The sequence below is a fragment of the Amphibalanus amphitrite genome, unplaced genomic scaffold (assembly GCF_019059575.1).
Source record: "Amphibalanus amphitrite isolate SeventyFive unplaced genomic scaffold, NRLGWU_Aamphi_draft 000033F_arrow, whole genome shotgun sequence".
Lineage (NCBI taxonomy): Eukaryota > Metazoa > Arthropoda > Thecostraca > Balanomorpha > Balanidae > Amphibalanus > Amphibalanus amphitrite.
This window is the reverse complement of record NW_024881529.1, coordinates 878,578-900,828: the sequence shown is the minus strand read 5'-3', so window position 1 is coordinate 900,828 and position 22,251 is coordinate 878,578. Positions and strand designations below refer to the sequence as shown.

The 22,251-nt window shown below is 53.3% G+C and overlaps 1 protein-coding gene across 1 annotated transcript in view; it reads right to left on the bottom strand.

Moving 5' to 3' along the window:
* LOC122369171 (tumor necrosis factor receptor superfamily member 16-like) overlaps positions 1 to 14,341 on the bottom strand; it is a 45,000-nt gene extending 30,659 nt beyond the window's left edge. Inside the window, exon 1 of the mRNA XM_043343683.1 lies at positions 14,163 to 14,341. Coding sequence (XP_043199618.1) covers positions 14,163 to 14,201 — 39 coding nt within the window. The 5' untranslated portion in view covers positions 14,202 to 14,341. The remainder of the gene's footprint in view (positions 1 to 14,162) is intronic.
* Between the last annotated feature and the right edge of the window lie 7,910 nt (positions 14,342 to 22,251).

Below are 22,251 nucleotides of genomic sequence, written 5' to 3'. Positions count from 1 at the left end.
AAGTGACCCGTTCACTCACATTTTTTTTAGTAAACACCGGAGCAAAAAAGTAATTTTTACATGGCATGCTTGAAACACGAACCGTTTAAAAAGTTATTTACCGAACACCATGAAAATCACACCATTTACTGAAAATGTGTGCCGCATCGACTATTCGAAGTTTCAATGTTATATCTTTATCACTTTCTGAGTAATATTGATTTGAAGTTGGGAACGTTTTTTTCTGGGCCACCCGGTACACCAGGGCAACATAAAAGCTAACTGCGCATATTTGCGCAAAATTTGCAGGAGCCGCTATTCCTACCCAACTACCGCCCGCCCCGCCCCAGTTTCGGCTCGGCCGCCGCGCCCGGCTTACGCTGACCTGTGTGGCCTGCACGCATCCATGCGTAGTTGACTGGTCATTAAAAACAGACGCTCTTGAGTTAATGAATTTTGTGGAAAGCGCATACATTATGGTTTTATTATTGCATTTATGTATGTATTGACATCAAAAGCCTTCCACATATTGCGTGGCGATTACGGCTTGCATTTAGAGAGCCTTGCTATTAGTAACCATCACTCGGCTGAAGAAAGTGGAAATTGAGACCTTCGTGAATATAAGACGCTGCGAATATAGGACACCTGTCACTGGCGTCAGGTTACCTTGGGCCGTCTTTTTACATTAGATCACAATTCCGGTATTTAGCCCTGGCCGGACCGATTGGTTTTCTATATTGACCGTGGAGGGTTGATACAACTCCCTCGCCGTTTCGCCTCTAATTGAGCTAGAGCCTCGCGAAAAAAACGAGCTTGTGTGCCGTTATAAGACGCAGCAAGTACTACCCGATTTAAGGTCTTAGGTCAGCCAGTGACCTCTTAGGTCAGGTAAGTGCCACAAGGCACGGGCTCGGTTTTTGGTTAATTACTTTGCCAAAAATGGTCGCACTGCCGCGATTTTGGCATCATCGTGCTTGTCTAGCTCAGGAGCGTCGAATGCTATACTTGGTGTTCGGGTGAAGTCAACTTAAGGCGTTAACCTCGGGTCAAGGTCAGGTCGGAGCCCCTCAGGTCACGAAAATGGTTGAAGGAGGACATATCGCATATCACTCGATTCGGCAGGTCTCCTCGAGTCCAATGGTGGCTTTCCCGACTCTCTAGCTCCATCTGATCAGGAGTTATTGACGAAAAACTTATATGGCCTTAACCCTCGCCGGCACAGGCCATTTTGAGTCCTTCGACGGCACAAGGGGGGGGGGGTTGGTACGACCCCCCCCTCGCGTTTGGCCCTTGATCGAGCTAGAGCTTCGCGGAAAAAACGAGCGTGTTGCCCGTCACGAGAGGAAGCCGATGATACCCAATTTTAAGGTCCTAGGTCATCGGGTGACCTTCCAGGTCAGGTCAATGACCCGAAAACCGGGAAAATCGGGACCTGTTAGAAAGTCGTAAAGTGTGGCTGCTATATGGTTTTCCGGGGTGCTGATCACGAATATCGTGTTAGTTTTGATCAGAAATGATGTTTTTAAGCATTTAGACCAGGTCGGGTCAGGTCAGGTCAGGTCAACCGGTAGGGGTTGTGACGGGTATTCGTAATACGTGTCAACCGCCTCGGACAGCTTCGTAACATGTTACGAAGGCACCAAAACTACTTCGTAAATGTTCAAATGGTTGCTAAATTCGAATTCAGCTCCAAAAACTAGCCTAGAAACATGTAAAACTCGAAAAAGTGAACCGAGGTCACCCGAGGTCACCAAAGGTCAATGACCTGACCTGACCTTCAGGTGACCTTGACACCCACCCTAATGCATGGGAGCAACATCAAATCACATGTTTGAACGTTTGAAACCACGAAAAGCTTGCAAACGCGCGGCTAATGCGAGCCGACATGCGCCGAACCGTGATTTCGGCCAAACATGGTCACAGAAAAGAGGTCACAGGTCAAAGGTCATTGGGGTCAGGGTCATGAAATTTTCAGGGTAGGTGTAAAATTAATCAATACGAGGGTAACGAAAGTTTTGTCGCGATCGGCCGCTTTTACGCGAGTTATTCTCGACAAACCTTAGGGGGGGTGCATCAACCCCCACCCCCTGTGCCGGCGAGGGTTAAGATAACGGAAAGATATCAGCATTTAGGGGAGAGTGGGGCAAAGCGGCCACCCGGGGCAAAGCGGCCATCCATCGTTTTAGCCCTCCACAGCTGGCGTCAGTTCCAATTTATGATTTCCAATTATACTTCTCTTTGCGGTCGTTCGAATGAGCCAGACCGGGGTTTCAGGCCCATCGCCATTGTTCTGTGAAACACGGAAAAGCATTTCTTGCCAGGTTACCAATTATGTTTACAATTTTTAAATGTTATTTTATTCCATAACCGTTAGGAATTTTTATAAGCGTTTTTGTCCATGCATTGCGTGGTTATCGTACATGCCTTCTACCAATTTTAATGCTTTTTACCCCACTAATAGCTGAGCTGGAATATTTTTGTCTCGGACGGTATGCGCGGGGCAAAGCGGCCGGGGCAAAGTGGCCAGCCCCCAATTGGCCATAAGTTGTTTCCATCTGGATAAAAACATTATTTATATTCAAATGTGTCGTCATGCATTCATCTTGGCCACTTTTCGGTTACATGAGTTACCAAATTATTCAATTAAATGTTTTTCCTAGAAAATTCTTTCTTTGTTTAGCAATAGGTGGGAAGATAACAAAGTAAACATCCATCTTCCCTTAAACCTTGTCACCATCAAATACCCTAGTCGTGCATGAGGCAACTATTCTGTTTCTCATATCGGGACTTGAGAAGTCGCCAGTGGCCGCTTTGCCTCAGGGATGGGGCAAAGTGGCCAATATGCTATAGGTTTAAAGTTTTGTCAATATCTCCCATATGTGAACGCCTTTGGAAATGAAACGCAGTTGGAATAAAAGACAATTTAATAGGGATCACATTGGTATAGAAAGAATCTTTCCAAGTTTAAAAATCGAGCGTCGGCATCGTTAGAAACGTTAGGGTGGCCGCTTTGCCCCACTCTCCCCTACATATAACAGCCCGGCCCAGCCTGTAACGCTTTTGAGAGGCATGTATTTCATGCCTCAGTAACCGTTCCAGTGCACAGTGGGGATTTTTCCGATCTAGCGCCTATTAATTCAAAAATATTTTTTGGATTTTGTTTATTTTTTGTGTCAGTAGGGCTAAGAAATGTCTGAATTTTTCATATATGGCATTGTTTTATCTGTATGTCCACAGCAAAACTAGGAAAAATGCGCCCAAATTTCACACTCATGCGTGATTACTCAATGGGCTCAGCAAGGCCCGAAAGTATAGCTCAGTTTCATTGTCCTGTCCTGTTGGTTTTGATCTTGCGAGGTCTTAAAGTTGCATATCGTCTGAAAGGCACCTTTATTAGGAATGGAATGGCAAACAGAAAGTATGCCATAACCTTACTAAGGTCACAAAAATGCCCTTTACAAAAAAAACCCTTACAGACACCATATTGAAGGAATGGTATTCTAAATAAATGTAGGAAATCAACAATGTTCTCCACACTTTTCCACTCCGAAATATATCCTATCGAATTCGTCACTTCCTTCTGCACAAGACAACGCCTAGTTTGGCTGCCGAAACTTGCCTGAACACGGAATATTCACATTAGAGTATCTTAACACCCCACTCGAGGAGCGCTAGGTAGTAGTAGGTAGTTTCAGGGTAGGTGTAAAATTGATCAATGCGAGGGTACTGAAAGTTTCGTCGCGATCGGCCGCTTTTTACGCGAGTTATTCGCGAAAAACCTTAGGGGGGGGGTGCATCAACCCCCCCCCTGTACCGGCGAGGGTTAATAAATGACGTCACACAAAGTCAACAATGCTAAAGTGAAGCACCGGACCTTGCAAGGAGTGCATGAAACCATTCCCGGTGCCCGAATAGCAGCTTCCAATTTCCCTTGTTCACTTAAAGTGGTGCTAAATCCTGTATTATACTCAATTATGACGTCATAACTTAACAGATTCACGTCATATATTTAGTGCTTGACATCCAAATGATAGCTTACATATGACAGAGAAGGTATGCAAAGTTTTATGAAGTTTGCTTCACTAGTTGTGGAATAACAAGCAAAAAACTTTTGCGGAAAGGCCGCTGGCCTCTCGCTGGAGCGTTTCCGACCAGTGTGCGGCGCCGGGCTGCCGCAGCCCGTTACACTGGAGTGTGCTGTCACCGGGTCGTGTCGCCTGCTGAACTGCGGGACCACGGCCGAGCGGCGCCTGCCTCTGATGAAGCGTGTCGCGCCGTGTCGGGTGTCACAAGGTCGACTCCGCACCGCCCGCGACATACATTAGCGGCCGACGGGGGAGTGCCGCCACCACCGGGGAGGGGGGGGGGGGTGCACGAGGCAGCTCCCGGAATTCGGAGCGGTTCGACACCGCGTGTCGAACACCCTCTGATAGCGGCGGGTCGCGACGCCTGCACTGCCTAGAAACCACAGAGCTGAAGTATGCGCCTCATTGCGGCACCGTCTCACCAGGACCGTTTTAAGACGTACATTTTCTAAGCTACTGCTTTTCTCTTTATCCAGAAGCAGTCGTCGCGCAGAGATCATTTGGTTAAATGCAGAGCGACAACGAAGCACAGACGGAGAATATCGTGCAAGCGTTGTGCACGATGCCAAACACTCGCAGACTTCTGACTGAAACCTCACACAGAACAAACACAGGCACAAATTAGCACTGTTTTCAAGTTAATCAGAGCGCAGATCAAAGCCGCCGATAAAATGTCTCGGTATACTTCCGCAGATAAGCCGCTCAGTAAACTGCCGACAAAACTGAGCAGGCCTTTGTTCCCTGCAGCACTGCGGCCCGTTTGACGATCCAAGTGTACCGTGACCTGACGCTGACTCGCTGCCCTGTCAGTGCAGTGGCTGCTCCCCCCTCTGCCCCCCCCCCGCGGCGATTTTACACAGCTCTGCAGGCGAAGGAGCAGACCACTTCAAAAGTGCCGCCGGCGGCGGGCAGACACAGACCGAGTGTCACTCACAACTGACACCAGATGTGCTCGAAAAACGGCCCGGCTTCGACGGCCGGCGGTCGCCCCATGCGTCGCTGCCGTTGGTCGGCTCCCCCTCCCCTTCCCCGGCCCACCGCCTGTGATCTGTGCCGGTGTCAAGGTTCACCATTGCGGGCTTCCTGGGGCCGACAATGCGGGCGGCGTTTTTACGTCCGTCCAATTATTCCGGGTGCCGGCCGGCTCTGATAATGCCGCTCATATTCGCACGCCATTTGGGAGTGTGGTCGCTGCAGCCGCGGCTGCGGCCGTTACGGGCCACCAGCACGGCAGCGAATCGAACTCGGCACCGCCTCCCCTGCACGTTGTACCCTCAGCTGAGCGACCGACCCGACCGCCGCAGCCCCGACCTCTCGGCGGCTGCGGCGACTTGTCGGACCATTTACCAACCGCCAACTGTGCGCGGTGACCACAGCGGCCACGGTCTATTCGACCATTCCAGCAAACGGACCGAGACGGGCCGCGAAACAAAAGGCGCCGGGCCGGCGGAGACCAGCCGGCGTCCGCCGGGCCGTCCAAATGACAACATGGCGAGGGGTCGTAAAAATTCCCGACCGGCCGGCCTCCGCCAGCTTCGGACGCATGGCTGGCGTATTGAACGGTAATTAGACAGACGGATCGTCATAAAACGGCGCTGGCCGAGCGGCCCTGGACGCCGGCGTTCTCCCGATAGCGCTAAAATGTTTTCCGGCGGTTTATGGCCGGGCGGCGGCCATTAGATGACCTGTGAAAGGCCAGGAATGTGGTGTGAGGCGGCGGGCCGGCGGACGTGTGGCGTGTACACATCGGCGAGACCCACCGCACGCAGCGATACAGCCTTCGTTTGCGACTGCGCACCTACCCCGCCTCCGCCTCCGCCTGTAAATCCGCCTCCGCCTCCGCCTCCGCCTCCGCCTGTGGCTCCACATTGCCACTCCGCCTGCTCCGCCTCCGCCCTCCGCCCGCGCGCGTGGCAGCCGACCCGTGGCCGCAGCCGGCACAGCCGGGGCGAGCCAGGGCACCCACAAAACAAAGCCAGCCGCGAGTAAACACAGCAAGCCGGCGATCCTGCAGCGGCGCTGCATGAAAACAAACCCATTCGACGACCCCGGCGCGCGGCTCTTTGAAGTCGGCGCGCGGGTCGCATGAGCGCACGGCGGCGCCGCGACTTTGAAGTGTGCGCCGCCGCTCGTCGCGCGTGCGTCGGTTCGGCTCATTACCGCGTCGCGCTCGTCGCGCCGCCGTCGGAGACGGTCACGGCGCCGACGGCGCGGCACGCGGCGCACCTGAAAGAGCGGCGTTCAGCGGCGAGGACAGAGCGCCACTCTCAGTCGGCTTGGCGACCTGCCCCGCCGTGGGGGGAGGGGGGAGGGGGGCTGCGCCAGCTCGGCGACGTTTCCGGCGCGGCGCGGCGTCTGGTGGCGCGTCGGTGCGGATGTTAGTCGTGGACAAACACGGCCGCCCGGCCGCCATGAGATTGCAAGGCGCGGCGGTCGGCCGTACCGACTCCGACCCGCCGGCCCTTCCGTCGTCAAGTCGCCCCTCTCCTCCCCTTCCCACCGCCGACCAGCCCTCGGTCCCCCGGCCACAGCGGACCCATTGTCAGCCTGTCCCTCTGCCAGCCCACATACCAGCGCGAAAACGATCCGGCTCTTCACAGGCATGGACAACAAAGCGACCGGGCCACTTTGGTAAATAGACCCACCTTGTTTCGGATGTCATGCGGGTAGCCCTGAACCACACAACAAAGCAGTTCACCAGACTCTTTTGTGCTATCTAAAGACGAACTAGGGAGTGATACCATGGGTCCAAACGTTTCGGATTCCAGCTGAGGCTGACCTCTGGGCAGAGTCTGTGATCTAACAATGTACGATGTTCGACTGTCAAAGGGACCAGTGGCACAGCGTTTGTTGGTTTGTTGTTTGTTTATTGGGGTTTTAGGGTGCGCCGACTAAAAATCATTTTGCGCTATCTCAGCGTTGGCTTGGCTGGCAAAACCACACCTTCCTTCTCCACCCAGCCTGGTATTACAGAGTGAGAAAAAGGGGAGAGAGAGAGAGAGAGAGAGAGAGAGAGAGAGAGAGAGAGAGAGAGAGAGAGAGAGAGAGAGAGAGAGAGAGAGAGAGAGAGAGAGAGAGAGAGAGAGAGAGAGAAAGAGAGAGAGAGAGAGAGAGAGAGAGAGAGAGAGAGAGAGAGAGAGAGAGAGAGAGAGAGAGAGAGAGAGAGAGAGAGAGAGAGAGAGAGAGAGAGCGAGAGAGCGTCCGTTTCCCAGTAGTGACCCAGCTGTGGTCAAGGTCATGCTATGGGCTCGGATTCTCCTCCCTCCCCCCCCCCCCGCCTGTCCCGCCGGCCGCGAGTCGCCTGTTCCGCTCGCTGCACAGCGCCGCTGGCCGCACTTCCGGCCGGCGCGACATCAAAAGCGCCGCCGCCCTGCACGCTGTCATAGCGTGACGGCCGCCCGGGGGGGGGGGGGGGCAGTTCGGCGACATCTAAACTCAACACACATCGGAATTGTACATGACATGTGGATTTCAAAGAATTAAACTAAAAATAGCTGTCTGTCAGAAAATAGCAACGTTCAGCGTTTGCGGTCATAATATGCATACGAATTCCAATATCATGATAAAGCACCCTAGAGCAAATGACCTACTGCAGCTAGGGTTGCAAACTTGCATGACAGTTGCCATGTGTCGTAAGTGTTCAACGAAAATGATGCCCTTTTCCCTGATTCATCGAATACATACAATACTCGTATGTTCGAACTTCAAATTATGCTTGTAGGCTTGCTCAAGCCACATATACTTGTTAGCAGGGATGCGGAGCCGGAGCCGGAGTCGGAGCCGGAGCCGCCGGAGCCGGCATATTTTGCCCGGAGCCGGAGCCGGAGCCGGAGCCGTGAAACAATATAGCCTGGAGCCGGAGCCGGAGCCGGAGCCGCCAAAAAAGGGGGCGACTCCGGCTCCTTTTTATTTTTTGAAGAGGAAAAAAATAATTGACCTATGTAGTTCGGTTTGACAGTATAAGGCAGTAAAACATATGGTAAGTACGTCATGGGCCATCAAGTGAATGAAAAAAGCCGAATATCCCCAGCATCCCACAGTACGCAATCAACTTCCTGTCTGCTCCCCCCCCCCCACGTCTACTGCATCCCCAGAACATGAGGACCGGTCATCAGGTGACGGCCATTGTTTTGAAGCCAGTGCAGTGGACTGCGACTCCCAGCACCGTCTCTTCCCCCCCACCCCCCCCCCCACCCCCAATGCAGCCGAGATGGGTGTCAGCTTAGATGGTTCAGTGAACTCCGATTCGTGGCGACTGCGTTTCCAATGTCCTTTCCAATGCTTTCTAGTCCTTTGTTCTGCCAGTTCTCTCCGAGGTGCGTTTGCGCGGGGACGCGGTGAGCCGGTCATGGCATAGAGTAACGCGGCCGTATAGTCATAACATTTCGCCACGTGCTTATATACCCTGTTCGCTGATTGCATGTGCTGTTGAGAAAAATAGCCTTAGTTGTTAGTTGTTATGCAAATACAGAAGCTACGTGTACCAATCCAATTTTTCTTCCACCCGTATTTAATTGATTGCATAGGAGATGTACTGAGTCGGAGCCGGAGCCGCCGGAGCCGGACCATTTTACTCGGAGCCGGAGCCGGAGCCGGAGCCGCCATAACATTTCACCCGGAGCCGGAGCCGGAGCCGGAGCCGATTTTTTTCTCCGGAGCCGCAGCCGGAGCCGGAGCCGTCTGAAATTTCCACGGCTCCGCATCCCTGCTTGTTAGTATGCAATGCATTATACCTTGGCCTTGTAAAGAGAAAATTTGATAAATTCCCCGTTCGATGATGCTACCAGAGCCAGCGGACGGGCAGAAATCCCAGGAGTCTGATGCATCCCCGCCGACTTCATATGTATACTGCATTCGCCAGCGCAGTCCAAATCCGTGTTCCACAAACGTGTACTTGATAAGCTGCCGTTCCCCAAACTGGTAGTCCCGGCGGTTATTTTCCAGCTCGGCGGAATCCGTCTGACGGACGTCGTTTGGGCCAGCTCCCGACTGACTCAGTGTGCCAGGCCGCGGGCTCGGCAGGACTCGGCCGCTCGGCAGCGTGTCAGACAGCTCCTCTTTGAACTTCAAAGCCGGCTACTGGGCCCGGATGAGTGCCGGCTCGGCGGCGGGGCGGCGGGAGGGAGGAGGGAGGAGGGCTCACTCTGCACGCGATGCGACTCTCAGGCCGGGGGGACGAGGTCGGAGGGAGGCGGCGTGACGGGACGGGACCGGAGGAGCCACCACCACGCAGAGCGGGCGCCAGATGCAGGCTCGGCGATGGCGTCATCCGACTGTCTGGCCCACGGCGGTGACGGTGGGATCTCCGAACCGTTAGCAGAGGATTCGGCAGGGGACAGTAGGGGATAATTACACGGAGCTAGGGCTCTGAAAGCTGTGGCTTGAGGTACAGCCCACTGGGGACTCTGAGGGCGTCTCGAGAAACAAGGCGAAGCTTTTGACGAATCAACAGCCAACAGGTGGGTTATTTTGACTCTATAGGTTACAGAAGATGTGCCCTCATTTTCAGCTCAGTAACATTAAGTTATGTCAACTGTGTGCAGTCCCAAAAATTAAAAAAAAAACGAACGTGACGAAACAATACATGTCAGTGACATTGCAAGCTGAACCCGTCACTCATCGCCTGAATTTCATCAGACATCAGCCACTGGCATGACGCGACACGTTCGGTGCCGTCACGCGGGTTTCAGATCTCTTGGAACTGCAACGTTTAGAAGTATCGTCAATCGAGGCCACCAGTCTTATGAGACAGCTTCCGACAGCTGTCGTCAGCACTTCACACATCACTGCTATTGAAATCAGCAGAAATTCGGAACTTCCGACGGCTGCTAAACTGCGAACTGAAGCCTCGTCCGCTGTCTGTCTCTTAGGCGTCTTTCAAGCCCCGTCTGGGTAATTCGGCCAGTTTACTTAGCGTTAGCCGACCGGCGCCGTTACAGTGAGTGAAACTGACCGACAGTCCTGCTGACATAGGTATCGGCCTCTCCGGGACCCACGAGTCACGACTTACCCAAGCCAGTCGAGTAGAGACGAGCACGAGTAGAGTAGAGTCAAGTCGAGTCGAGTCGAGTCAAGTCGAGTAGGGCGCGAGTACATAGAGTCAAGAAAGCTAAGTCGAGTGGCCGAGAGTCGGGATATACACGACGCGGGCAGCCCGTCTGGCCAAAAGGGTGGAGCTTCGAGCCAATCCGACTCGATGAATCTTCCCCGCTGGATGTTCCCAGCATCACCCATCCAACATCTCCATTAACTGAGCTGGCCGCAAACGATCATCGGATGACTGGCGTGAACACGCTCCGAAAATGGCCAGCAGAGCGCAGTCACCGAGCACGACGCCGGACCAGCACCACGGCGCCGGCTGCGGCATACCTTACAACCGTCTCCGGCGTCAAATTTCAACCAATCGCCGGCCGATAAACAAATCGTTCGTGAAATAGGCGGCTGAGTGAATCCAGGAGGCCGACGTAACTCTTTGAAGCGGAACATTGCTCGGCTAATCCGCTGCAATGCATCACGCTGTCAGCTGCGCCGGGCCGGCTCGGCTCCGACAAAGCGCCATCCATCAGCACGTCGACAGAGCCTGTATCGGCCGACTGCGGGCGGTCAGCGCTGGACTGCAGCCGGTGTTCGAGTGCCACTGTGCGTCCGTGCTGTCACGGAATCGGCGGTCGGCAGGCCGGCCGCACAGTCTGCCCCGCTCGCCGGCCGCCGCGCCGCTGCAAACCCGGCGCGGAGCGACGTGCAGCGGCGCACCCCACCTGCGGCGCTTCTTGGCGCGGAACGAGCGCTGGATTATCATACTAATTATGACAATCAGTGTTACTTAATTAAGGGCGGTCGGGGCGGAGGTGCAGCGGCGGCCGGAGGCGGGCCCTCGGGTGGCTCCATCGCGCGCCGCTCCAGCTCGTGAAGCGTTCATGGCTCTCTGACGGGCTTGCCGCACGCCTCGCAGACGGCAGGCTGGGACAGCCTATCCCGGGTCGAGCACGTGAGCGGTCGAGTATGATGAAGGCGGTCTCGGAGGCCGATGGACCAGTCCCACTGACGAGTCTCATGGTGGCACTGTCTGCTGCATGATCCATGCATGATGGATGGGTATATGAATGAAAGAAACAACAGCAGTCTTGCAACATAAATGCCCGATCATCGGTGACGAGATCATGGATGTCAGACAAGGTATGGCCAAATGTCTCAGTGACATCATTTCTGTATCCGGTTAGTGGTTTTACATCGCTGCGTCGTCGGCTATCTTCAGCACACAAACATGCTACATATGAAAGAACCGCTGCCCGTTTTGCCTAGAGTTCTTCCATGACATCGTATAGGTAGAGGCATTCGGCTCGGTCGTCTGTATAAGACAGGAGAGGACGGACCCTGACCCGCAGTTCAAGGTTCACGTCCTGTCCAGCGCTAGGAGCGCGTGTCTGCCGTCCTAGTTTCACATCAGCATGGCGCGGCACCCATTCCGGGACCCACCGCGGCACCCACCGCGGCACGCATAGCATCATGGTGCATTAATGTACCCATTCCGAGCTCCATTTGAGGGCATCGACGCATCGACACATCGGCATGGCTGCAGTCGCTGGATCGCTGGATGGTGGTGAGTGGTGTGGCCCCCGCCCACTGTCAGAACCTCAGACCGTCCGACTGGGGCAGGGGGTGAAGGGGGACAGGGGGACAGGGGGGCAGATGGGAGCCATCCGGGGGGACAGCGCAGCCGGCGGGTGGCCGCGGCGACACGTAGACAGGCCGTCCGGCAGCTGCCGGCCGCGCCGTCACCGACACTCGGACAACACGCAGACGTCGTGCAGTGATCCTGCACACCTGCCCCGAGCAGGCAATCAAAACAGGCCGACAAAACACAGACCGATACCCGTCTGCACTGATGGACTCGGCCCGGGGCTGTAGGTATATCAGGCAGCCTTGTAACGGTAACTGGCATACGGAATGGCGAACATTCCTTGGGCACCAGAAAACGGATGTCATGCGTCAACGTCATCTGTTCCAGTCGATGTGCGTAATTTCCAGTGATCGATCTGCAAAGTTGCAAACCGCATTTGGCGACACAATGCACCACCCAGAACGTATTGGAGATTCCAGTTTTACAAGTAATACTTGTATCAGTGCACCATACGCCGGAAAACTGGTTTTCAACTCGAGCGCACTCTGTAACATCCAGAGGTTGCACATTTTTGCCTGCAAACATTTTGCTGACACTTTTGATCTATGCCGATACGCTGCAGAAACAGCGAGGCAATTACCTCACAAACGGAAATCGCTGTAGTACAGGTAAAAACGCACCGCATTGATGTATGACAATAATTTCATGCTACCAGCCGTCAATTAGCCGGTATTGTGATACCTACCAGTCAAATGGAAGCCCCCTGGGGCTCAGCGCTGAAGGATTACATTCGCCGGGCCACAGCGAGTGGCGACCGCACCGCGTAATATAACACACGATTTAGCGATGTAATTTCGTCTGCACTACCAGCCATCACACCGTGAATTTCATGGCCAAATAAACATCTTAAAGCCATCTGCCGACGACTTTAATAGACTTTAAGCTCAACAGACGGCCACAATCCGAGATTGAGAGAGATCAAACCGCTTGCGAAGCCGAATGAATCTCCTCAATGACAATATCAGCGAAAATTGCGTGAGGGAGAAAAATGAGGAAACTATTTCATGGCACAGCAGCAGCTGTCATGCCAAACAAAGCACAACTTCATAGCCGGAGAGAAGCCATGTAATTACGCTGCCTTATCACGGACTCCCAGAAACGGCCTTTTTAATTAGTCAGCGAATTAAGCAATGCAATTGCACGCCGGCCAGTTACTTTGTATGGACGCCGTACGCGGTGATAAATTACTGGGATATGGCGCCTGATCACGACAGTGTATGTCTCACTCGGCCGTCGTGTCTCACTGTCTCACCGGAGGCACACGGCGCCCGGTGAGACGCCAGCGCGAGGCACACATGCGAGACACGTCTGTCGAGTGTTTGCCGTCAACACAGGTCGAGAGTCCCGGATTGGCGGGTGTGCGCGAGTTTGAGCCCGATCAAAGATGCACACTCGAGGGTTTACCTACCAGCCAAAGTGCCGCAGCTACTCTATGCGGCGAGTCTTTCTGCCTTATACGTAAAACGATGGCGGAATGCATGCAAACAGGGTTGTTTTTGCTTTGAACAGAAACTCGACTGAATAAGGTAACGCGAAGATTAACATGAGCAATAAGATTGAGCAAACGCACTAAATAAGAACACTTCTTTTTATCAACCGCAGCTGCAGGGTCTCATTTCAAATCAATTTCATTTTACACATCAGTGAGGAATGAGTAGTAGGTAAGTACGACAGCTGCCCGAAGAAATAACTTTCCATCTTTAGGCATGGATCTATTCATGAGAATTCTAATGTCCCGAATTGCACTCTTGGCAATGAACAAAAGGAGAATGACAATGAATGAACAGCACGGGAAGCTTACACTGACACCGTAAAAAAAAACAGCGCCACACAAACCTCAAGTTAACCGCATAGAAAGGTATCCCGTTGATAAGCATGGAGTGAAACAGCATCACGCACATGCCGCTTTGTATCTGCGAATCATGCGAGTACGATGACATTGAGAAACTATATTTTTGTGGCGGGTAAGCCCGCAGGGACCAAAGAAGAAATACAGTAGAGGTCAAAACGGTCCCGAAGAATGTACACTTTTCTTGAATTTAGATCCCAAACGATTTAAATGTTTTCAATATAATACGGCATATTCCCGGCGAAAAACTCCAGTAGGTAACCTTGTTTCAGTAAGCCGTAGAGGTGAATGTGTAATGTGCAATGTTACATAGTTTGTTACCGAGACGAGACGGTCACGATCAATTTTAAAAATCCCTCAGGCACTGCAGATTCATTAAAACTATGTTTTAATTTACGTTTCACTTTGAGCCTCATCAATGACACACAAACACGGAATTTAATTAGGATCAAGAGCAATCCACAGCGAAGAAAATCATACACGGAAATAACCAACGAAAAAGACAAGTTCAACCGTCATCACCAAGCCAGCACACTCTTACAATGCTCATTCTCTCCATCGTACTCACCAGCATCAGCCAGAGCACAGCAGCCATCGCAGAGGCCATCTGAACGCAAGTAAACACCAACAGACAGTCCGGTCTCTCGGAGCGCGCGCTGCGACACCCACCCCTCAACTGCCAACGGACGACTGGCTGGCCACCGCGCGCCGCCGAGCGGTGTTGTGTCTGTGACGGCCGCCCTCACTGGTTCGTCGGCTTCACGATCAAGGGACCGCCGCGCCAATGTTGGCGGAGTGAAATGTTAGCGATAGGTGAGAGCGACGTCTAGGGAAAGTGGCAAATGAAGTGTAGGAAGAATGGGAATGGTGAAGATACTTGCTTGCCAATCAAATTGGTGTGTCTGTTTGCAGCGCCGTCGCTAACATTAGTGACGCCAAGTTTCGGGGCGCGAAATTGGAACGGCCATGAGAGGGGCACTTATAATTAGCGGGGGCGGCAAGCGGGCGACTTTTGTGTGGGTCCGTGCTGCGCGGGCGGCTGCTGGATGCCCCATCGGCTGGATCCGCCCACCCCACCCATGGCACCCAGTACTAATTGCCAATAAATGGCGCTTTGTGCAGCTCGCCGCCCTTTCTCGGCCGGTCGTCGGCCGCTGAGGACGTGTTTTTGCCCTTCATGTCGTGCGGCTCTGCGCTCACCGAGACACCATTCGATAGCGTGTCGAAACAATGGGAGGTGCATCCAACCAAAGGGCGGCGCGTTTCAGGGGGCGGGGCGAGCGGCGCCTTCTCCAGGGGTCACTCAATGGCAGCGCAGCGGGCGGGGAGGGGGGGGGGGGGGCTGCGAGACGGACCGGGCCGGACCGTACTGACTGATGACGGACCGAGTGACAGGTGACAGACGGAGACGGCACCCACCGCCCGGCACCCACCACGATAATTGTGTTTTGACCTGGAGAGGAGTTATGCGGCTCATGAATGGGTTTTGTTCCCTAACTAACCTTGTTTCGCCACCCCGCGATGTTAGACGGTGTTTACAGCGCGCTGAAGTCCAAAGGCACCTAAATGGGATGATTGACATTTGGGGTGTTAACTGGTCAATGTCATGAATGACTTGGGAGTTGGGTTGGGTAATGGGACATCGTCGGGGATACCTAGTATTTTCTCGGAATACCTTTAAAGTAAAAATCATTAAATATATTCAGTTATTAAGAAGACGATGATTGGGCCGCATCAGACCAATAGCTTAAAGGGACTATCCCACCATCAACATGGGGTTTGAGTTGAGATAGCCAAGTTTGCGGCGAGGTTCAGAAACCACTATCTATCTAGGTTGCAACCCCCGCGGCCTCTTGGTATTGAAGAAATTCGTTCCCTTCATTTGAAAATGGGCCTTGTACAAGGCCCTATCTTCAACATGGAGCAACCGTTAGTGTGACGTCACCTCGTTTAGTCATTCTGATTTAAATGGGTTTGTTCGTTGAAAAATCGCTTAAAACTTGGTCTGAACTTTGTTGTGGTGCCTACAGAGTAAAAAGAATCAGCTTTATGACAGTAATGTGGCCTGGGGAAGGAGGTAATTTTGGGTTGTGACGTCACATATTTGAAAGTTTGTGTTTGGAATATGGGAAGCCTAAGATGTTTAATGGAAAATAAATGCCAGAACCGTGTTCCTGGTCATCCAATCTATAAAGTCGGGCACAATTTAACTGGTTTTAACAACATTTTAGGAGGTGGGATAATCCCTTTTAACCCGGCCCGGGTGTGGGTCTCAGCAAACCTCGCCATAGCGATGGCCTTTTTGACCAAACACGGTTTGTTAGCTCAAGAACCTTAGCTTAGACAGATGGAAAACAATTAACAATAAAATAAGGACTATTATAGGAAAAGGTGTAAGAGCTATTAGTAGTAGGAGGTCACGAAGGATATGTAGGTAAAATACCCTTGTCAAATTTTCCCGATTTCCCATTTTTTATGTTTTGCATGAACAGCGCATTACCCGTGAACCAGATAAACATGGTCGCAAGGGACGCATTCTATAGGTCCTGCAAAACCCTTTCGCTTCGTATTTAAGTTACCATGCCTGATGTTTTAGCTCATACGGTATGGTCCAGTGTCGGCGAGAAAAAAGCGAATTAAGATGACCTTATAGGTATGACCTGTATGAAAATAAAATGACCAAATGTAAGAAATAACTAGGCTTTGCCTAGTTATTATTGTCAGTTTTTTTTTTTTGGCAAGAACGTCAGCCAGCTTCAATCAATGTTTCCTATTTCTTGTACTAACTAGCATCGTTTTCGTCATTATTCAATTCATCACATTCTTGTTACTTTAGGTACGGAAGTTCCTTTTAATTAAGAAACGGAATCTCCTAATCGAAATTGCAATACCTAGCTGATTAGTCGCGCAAATTAGTCGCGCAAAAGGTGCACCATTCGTTCGATGTTTCAAACCACCATGCCACATTCCATTATCTGCCTTTACGGCTGCTGCTTCAATGAGATCGTACGGAGATATTCCTGACGAGCAGCAAGGCATTCACGATGTCAGACGTTTCTGTACCATTATCATTAACATAACGTCTTCCACCTGGCCGCAGCAAGATTGTTTGCATGCTTTCTTTGTGTCGTCCGAAGCCATCTGCCATAAAATAATAACATTTAATTTTTTTAATGGGATTGAGGTACATGAACAGAACACTCAAAATATCCGACATTCTTCAGTTTTCTGGAATGCATTGAATACAGCCTGAAATGACTACCTACATGCGGGGGAGGGGGGGGGGGGCGGTAAACACTTTCAAACTTCCGATGGGCGCACAGCTCAGAGCCGGCTGAGGTCCCACGTAGGTACGACCGTACGTACATAGTACATTAGGAGATGCGGGTTATTCTGAGGTACGCCGTACGTACACGAAGGTATGTTGGTCAGAGCTGAAGATATCCTTTTATACAGAGCAGCGAGTCTCCTGTCAGACGGAACTTGTTGGTTTCCATAACACGTTGGGCCTGAGTCCCCTACTTTACGGAGCTGCAGAGTGCAAATCTTATTTGAGACGGAGCTCCGGTTCCCCTAAAGTAAGGAACTGCGTTGGACGAAACTGCGGATTTATTAGACGGCCAGCTGCGAATCTCCCATTAGAAGGACTTGTAAATCCCCCATTAGACGGAGTTGCGGATCTCCCATTAGACGGAGCTGCTGATTTGATATTAGACGGAGCTGTGAGTCTCCCATTAGACGAAGCTTCGGATACCCCATTAGATACGGAGCTGTGGGTCTCCCATTTGACGGAGCTGCAGATCTCCCATTAGACGGAGATGTGGGTCTCACATTAGATGGAGTTGCGGATCTCCCATTAGACGGACCAGCGGATCTCCCATTAGACGGAGCTGTGAGTCTCCCATTAGACGAAGCTTCGGATCCCCTATTAGACGGACTTGCAAATCTCCCATTAGACGGACCAGCGGATCTCCCATTAGACGGGCTTGCAAATCTCCCATTAGATGGACCTGCGGATCTACCGTTAGACGGAGACGTGGGTCTCCCACTGGAAGAAGTCGCGGATCTGCCATTAGACGGACTTGCAAATCTCCTATTAGAAGAATACTTGGGTCTCCCATTAGACGGAGCTGCGGGTCTGATATTAGACGGAGCTGTGAATCTCCCATTAGACGAAGCGTCGGATCCCCCATTTAGACGGGCTTGCAAATCTCCCATTAGACGGAGCTGCGAAGCCCCCATAAGACGGAGCTGCGGATCTCCCATTAGACGGAGCTGTGCGTCTCCCGTAAGACGAAGCTTCGGATCCCCCATTAGACGGACCAGTGGATCTCCCATTAGACGGAGCTGTGAGTCTCCCAGAAGACGAAGCTACGGATCCTCCATTAGACGGACTTGCAAATCTCCCATTAGACGGATCAGCGGATCCCCCATTAGACGGGCTTGCAAATCTCCCATTAGATGGACCTGCGGAGCTCCCATTAGACGGAGCTGCGGATCTATACCGTTAGACGGAGACGTGGGTCTCCCATTAGATAGACGGATCTGTGGGTCTGATATTAGACGGAGCTGTGAATCTCCCATTAGACGAAGCGTCGGATCACCTATTTAGACTGGCTTGCAAATCTCCCATTAGACGGAGCTGTGGGTCTCCCATTTGACGGGGCTGCGAAGCTCCCATAAGACGGAGATGCGGATCTTATGGTTCTCACAGATCGATGGCTCGGAGAGCCAGGGGCGGATCCAAGGGGGGGGTCACATGGGTCATGGCCCCCCCCCCCTTGAGGCCCGGGGGCCCAAAGACCTGCCAGGGGCACCACCGGCCTATCAGGGGTATCACAGTCCTGACAGGGGCACCACAGGACCGCCAGGGGCACCACAGGACCGCCAGGGGCACCACAGGCCTAGCAGGGACACCACGGGCCTGGTGCCCCTGGGCCCTGACAGGACTGTAACGCCCCTGACAAGCCTGAAGTGTCCCCGGCAGGCACGTGGTGCCCCTGACAGGCCTGAGGCGCCCCTGCAAGGCCGGCGGTGCCCCTGGCAGGCCTGTGGTGTCCATGGCAGGCCTGTGGTGCCCTTGCTAGGCCTCTGGTGCCCCTGACAGGCTTGTAATGCCCCTGGAAGGACTGTGATGCCCCTGGGCCCTGACAAGCCTGAGGTGCCCCTGACAGGCCAGTGGTGCCCTTGCTAGGCCTGTGGTGCCCCTGGCAGGCCTCTGGTGCCCCTGACAGGCTTGCGGTGCCCTTGGAAGGACTGTGGTGTCCCTGGGCCCTGACAAGCCTGAGGTGCCCCTGACAGGCCCGTGGTGCCCTTGTTAGGCCTGTGGTGCCCCTGGCAGGCCTCTGGTGCCCTTGCTAGGCCGCTGGTGCCCCTGGCAGACCTCTGGTGCCCTTGCTAGGCCGCTGGTACCCCTACGCCCGGAGAGGACTGGTGCCCCTGAAAAGTCTGAAGTGCCCCTCGGCAGACCCGTGGTGACCCTGACAGGCCCAAGGTGCCCCTGCGAGGCCGGTGGTGCCCCTAGCAGACCTCTGGTGCCCCTGGCAGGTCTGTGGTGCCCCTGGCAGGTCTGTGGCGCCCCTGGCAGACCTGTGTTGACTGGTGCCCCTGCTAGGTCGCTGGTGCCCCTCACAGACCTGTGGTGCCCCTGGGCCTTGATAAGCTTGAGATGCCTGGCTATGACAGGCGGCTCGTGGTGCCCCTGATAGACCAGTGGTGCCCTTGCTAGGCCTGCAGTGCCCCTGGCAGGCCTCTGGTGCCCCTGCTACCCCTGCGCCCGGAGAGGACTATGGTGCCCCTGAAAAGCCTGAAGTGCCTCTCGACAGGCCAGTGGTGCCCCTGTGCCTTGACATGCCCAAGTTACCCCTGCGAGGTCGGTGGTGCTCCTGGCAGGCCTCTGGTGCCCCTGGCAGGCCTCTGGTGCCCCTGGCAGGCCTCTGGTGCCCCTGGCAGGCCTGTGGTGCCCCTGGCAGGCCTGTGTTGACTGGTGCCCCTGCTAGGCCGCTGGTGCCCCTCACAGGCCTGCGGTGCCCCTGGAAGGACTGTGGTGCCCCTGCCCCTAGGGGTGCTCATGGGCCCAACAGGCCCGTTGTGCCCCTGACAGGCCTGTCGTGTACTTGTACTTGCTAGACCTGCGGTGCCCCTGCTTCCTGGCAGGCATGTGGTGCCCCTGGCGGGCCTGTGGCGCCCCTACAAGGCCGTAGGTGCCCCTGGCAGGTTTGTGGTGTCCCTGGAAGGACTTTGGTGCCCCTGACAAGCCTGAAGTGTCAAGGACAGACCCTTTAGACGCCAGGGTCAAGTTCGTCGGACTGACAACGATTTGCTTACCTGATAACGTTCCTGGTAAGTACTCATTACTCAGCGTCCACAGCGTACACATAGCACATTCATATATACTTGCTTACAATTGGTAAATGTGGTTGTGGCTAAGAGTTAAGATACTGACTAAAAAAAAAATAAAAAGAAAAAAACTGAAAATGGGGGCACCACCAAAATGAAGTGGACGAAATCCGTTGAGTTTTTAATTTTGGGTATAGGTAGGGGCACCACTTCGATTCATGACCCTCCCCTTGGAGTTTTCCTGGATCCGCCCCTGCGGAGAGCTGACCGCCCACGATACCACTGTGGCAACACTCCCGCTGGTGGCCACCATCGACGAGCTAGCACAGAGACTGTGCACCCCGTGATGCACATTGCACAGCGCACACAGAAGTCATACGGCGCGCCATAGCCAGGATAACCATCTCAACTCGCATCGCCGAGATGCCTGTCGATCATGCAGCGCTTCTATGCCGGTCGGCAGGCCGTACTCAAAACCGAGTTATTTGTCAGGCATCTCACACACGCGGCCGGTACCAGTTGAAGACGGCACTCCTGGCTATCGGAACGAGTAACTACGTAGCCACGTAACCGGCAGCCGGACCTCACAAACCCGAGCTGCACCCCCAGCCCGCCCGAACCGCCTCCGAGCTCCGAGCGATTAGCTATAGATGGCCGGCGGCTCGATATGCATTTCAAAGCAGGCTCCCGGTGTCCCAGATGCATTTCAATTCCGTCATAGAGCCTTTGTGTAAGCAGATTGAAGTGGATGATATGTCTGACATCAATGACTTATGACGGAATTAGCGGATGCACGGCACGAGCAATGCGTCGGTTCCTATTTGATGTCAAACTACTGCTATATATTGCGAATTTCTCAAAACTAATCGTTCATTACTAAATATCCATGTGCCGTCAGTGCTTGTATGATGCAACTGTGTATTGTAAATTTGTATAAATACGCAATCCTTGCCGAGCCTCTGCTTTTCACGAATGACATGAGCTCACGCCTCACACCCCCTCTTTTTCACACCCATGGACCTGTCCTCGTGACCTCGTGTTTAGCCGCCCGGTATGACTCGCGCGACCAAGCCATGGCACAATTGCCACAACGTAAACGACTCGCTAATGCAGGGTGCCCTTCCTGACAACCGCGCCCATGTTGCGTCCATTCGTGGTTCGTTGCTACCCAGCAACGGAGAGGCGTCGGCGATGAATTTGGTATGGTAGATCGTTCCAAGATACTTACTCGTAGTTCGTTCTGGAGACGGTGTCCTAACGATATAGAGACGGCGGTGGCGGCGGCGAGGCAGGTCCGATGAGTTCACGTAGATGCATGTGCTGGGTGGGAAAGGATAGTGTGAAATTTGTTTTGCTCCTCGTGTTTCATAGCCATAAATGTACGTGCTTTCTTAACAGCGTAGCTGACTGTGACGATGTTAAGACGATGCCAACGGGCTCCCTGGCTTAATTGTGCGTTTATAGGTACTATGCTGGAGATAAGACGAAATTTTAGTTCACGGATACATGGAACAGCCTCTGGCCAGACAAGCAGCTCAACAGACACAGACCACGGAGCTGGAGCCGAGTTTGAACCCATTAGCATCCGTCACTCAGTGTTTGTGAGCTCAGCAAGATCCGTACCATCAGTGCCGGGCCCGACCCCACCCAGGAATGGCGATTTCGTCAGCCTTCAGTGCCGTACCGCCACAGGCGGGGGGGGGGGGGGGGGGGCAGTTGACTTTACCTCACCCCACGACGGACCCAGATGGGGTCACGGTAAAGGGAACACACCCGGGCCCGGCAGCTAAGGCGTTAGAGGTCAACGCGTACTGTGAACACCACACGCTTAGAAGATAGATAGCAGAAACTCCCTCGGCACATAACGTGAAGACAATTTCAGAAATCTTCGTGACGTGATTCATACGAAAATCTTGCTGGAATGATCATTGCATGACCGTCTGTAATCCATTTTCACTTTTGAGCTGTCATGCGCCTTTGACTGGGGCCGCTCCTGCCCCGGTGAACAATGACACAGAAGCGCTTAGTCACGTGATAGGTGTGCTCCCGAGCCTGCCACCGGACAGCAGACAGACGGTGTAATGACAGTATGCGTGCGGCGGGACGATCCATTTGGTCAAGGTCAGCGAGGTCAACTTTGGCGTCGATTGCTTTCGCAGCCCTTGGGAGCCTCTGTGTTCGGGCAGTGCTTCCAACAGCTACCGAATGCTTACTAATTACTATTTCACAAACGAAATGCATTTGCAGTGTAACAATCGTGCTTGTGTTGGCATCTGCCGTTTTTTCTTTCCCAATCCTTTCACCATCAAACCACGGTA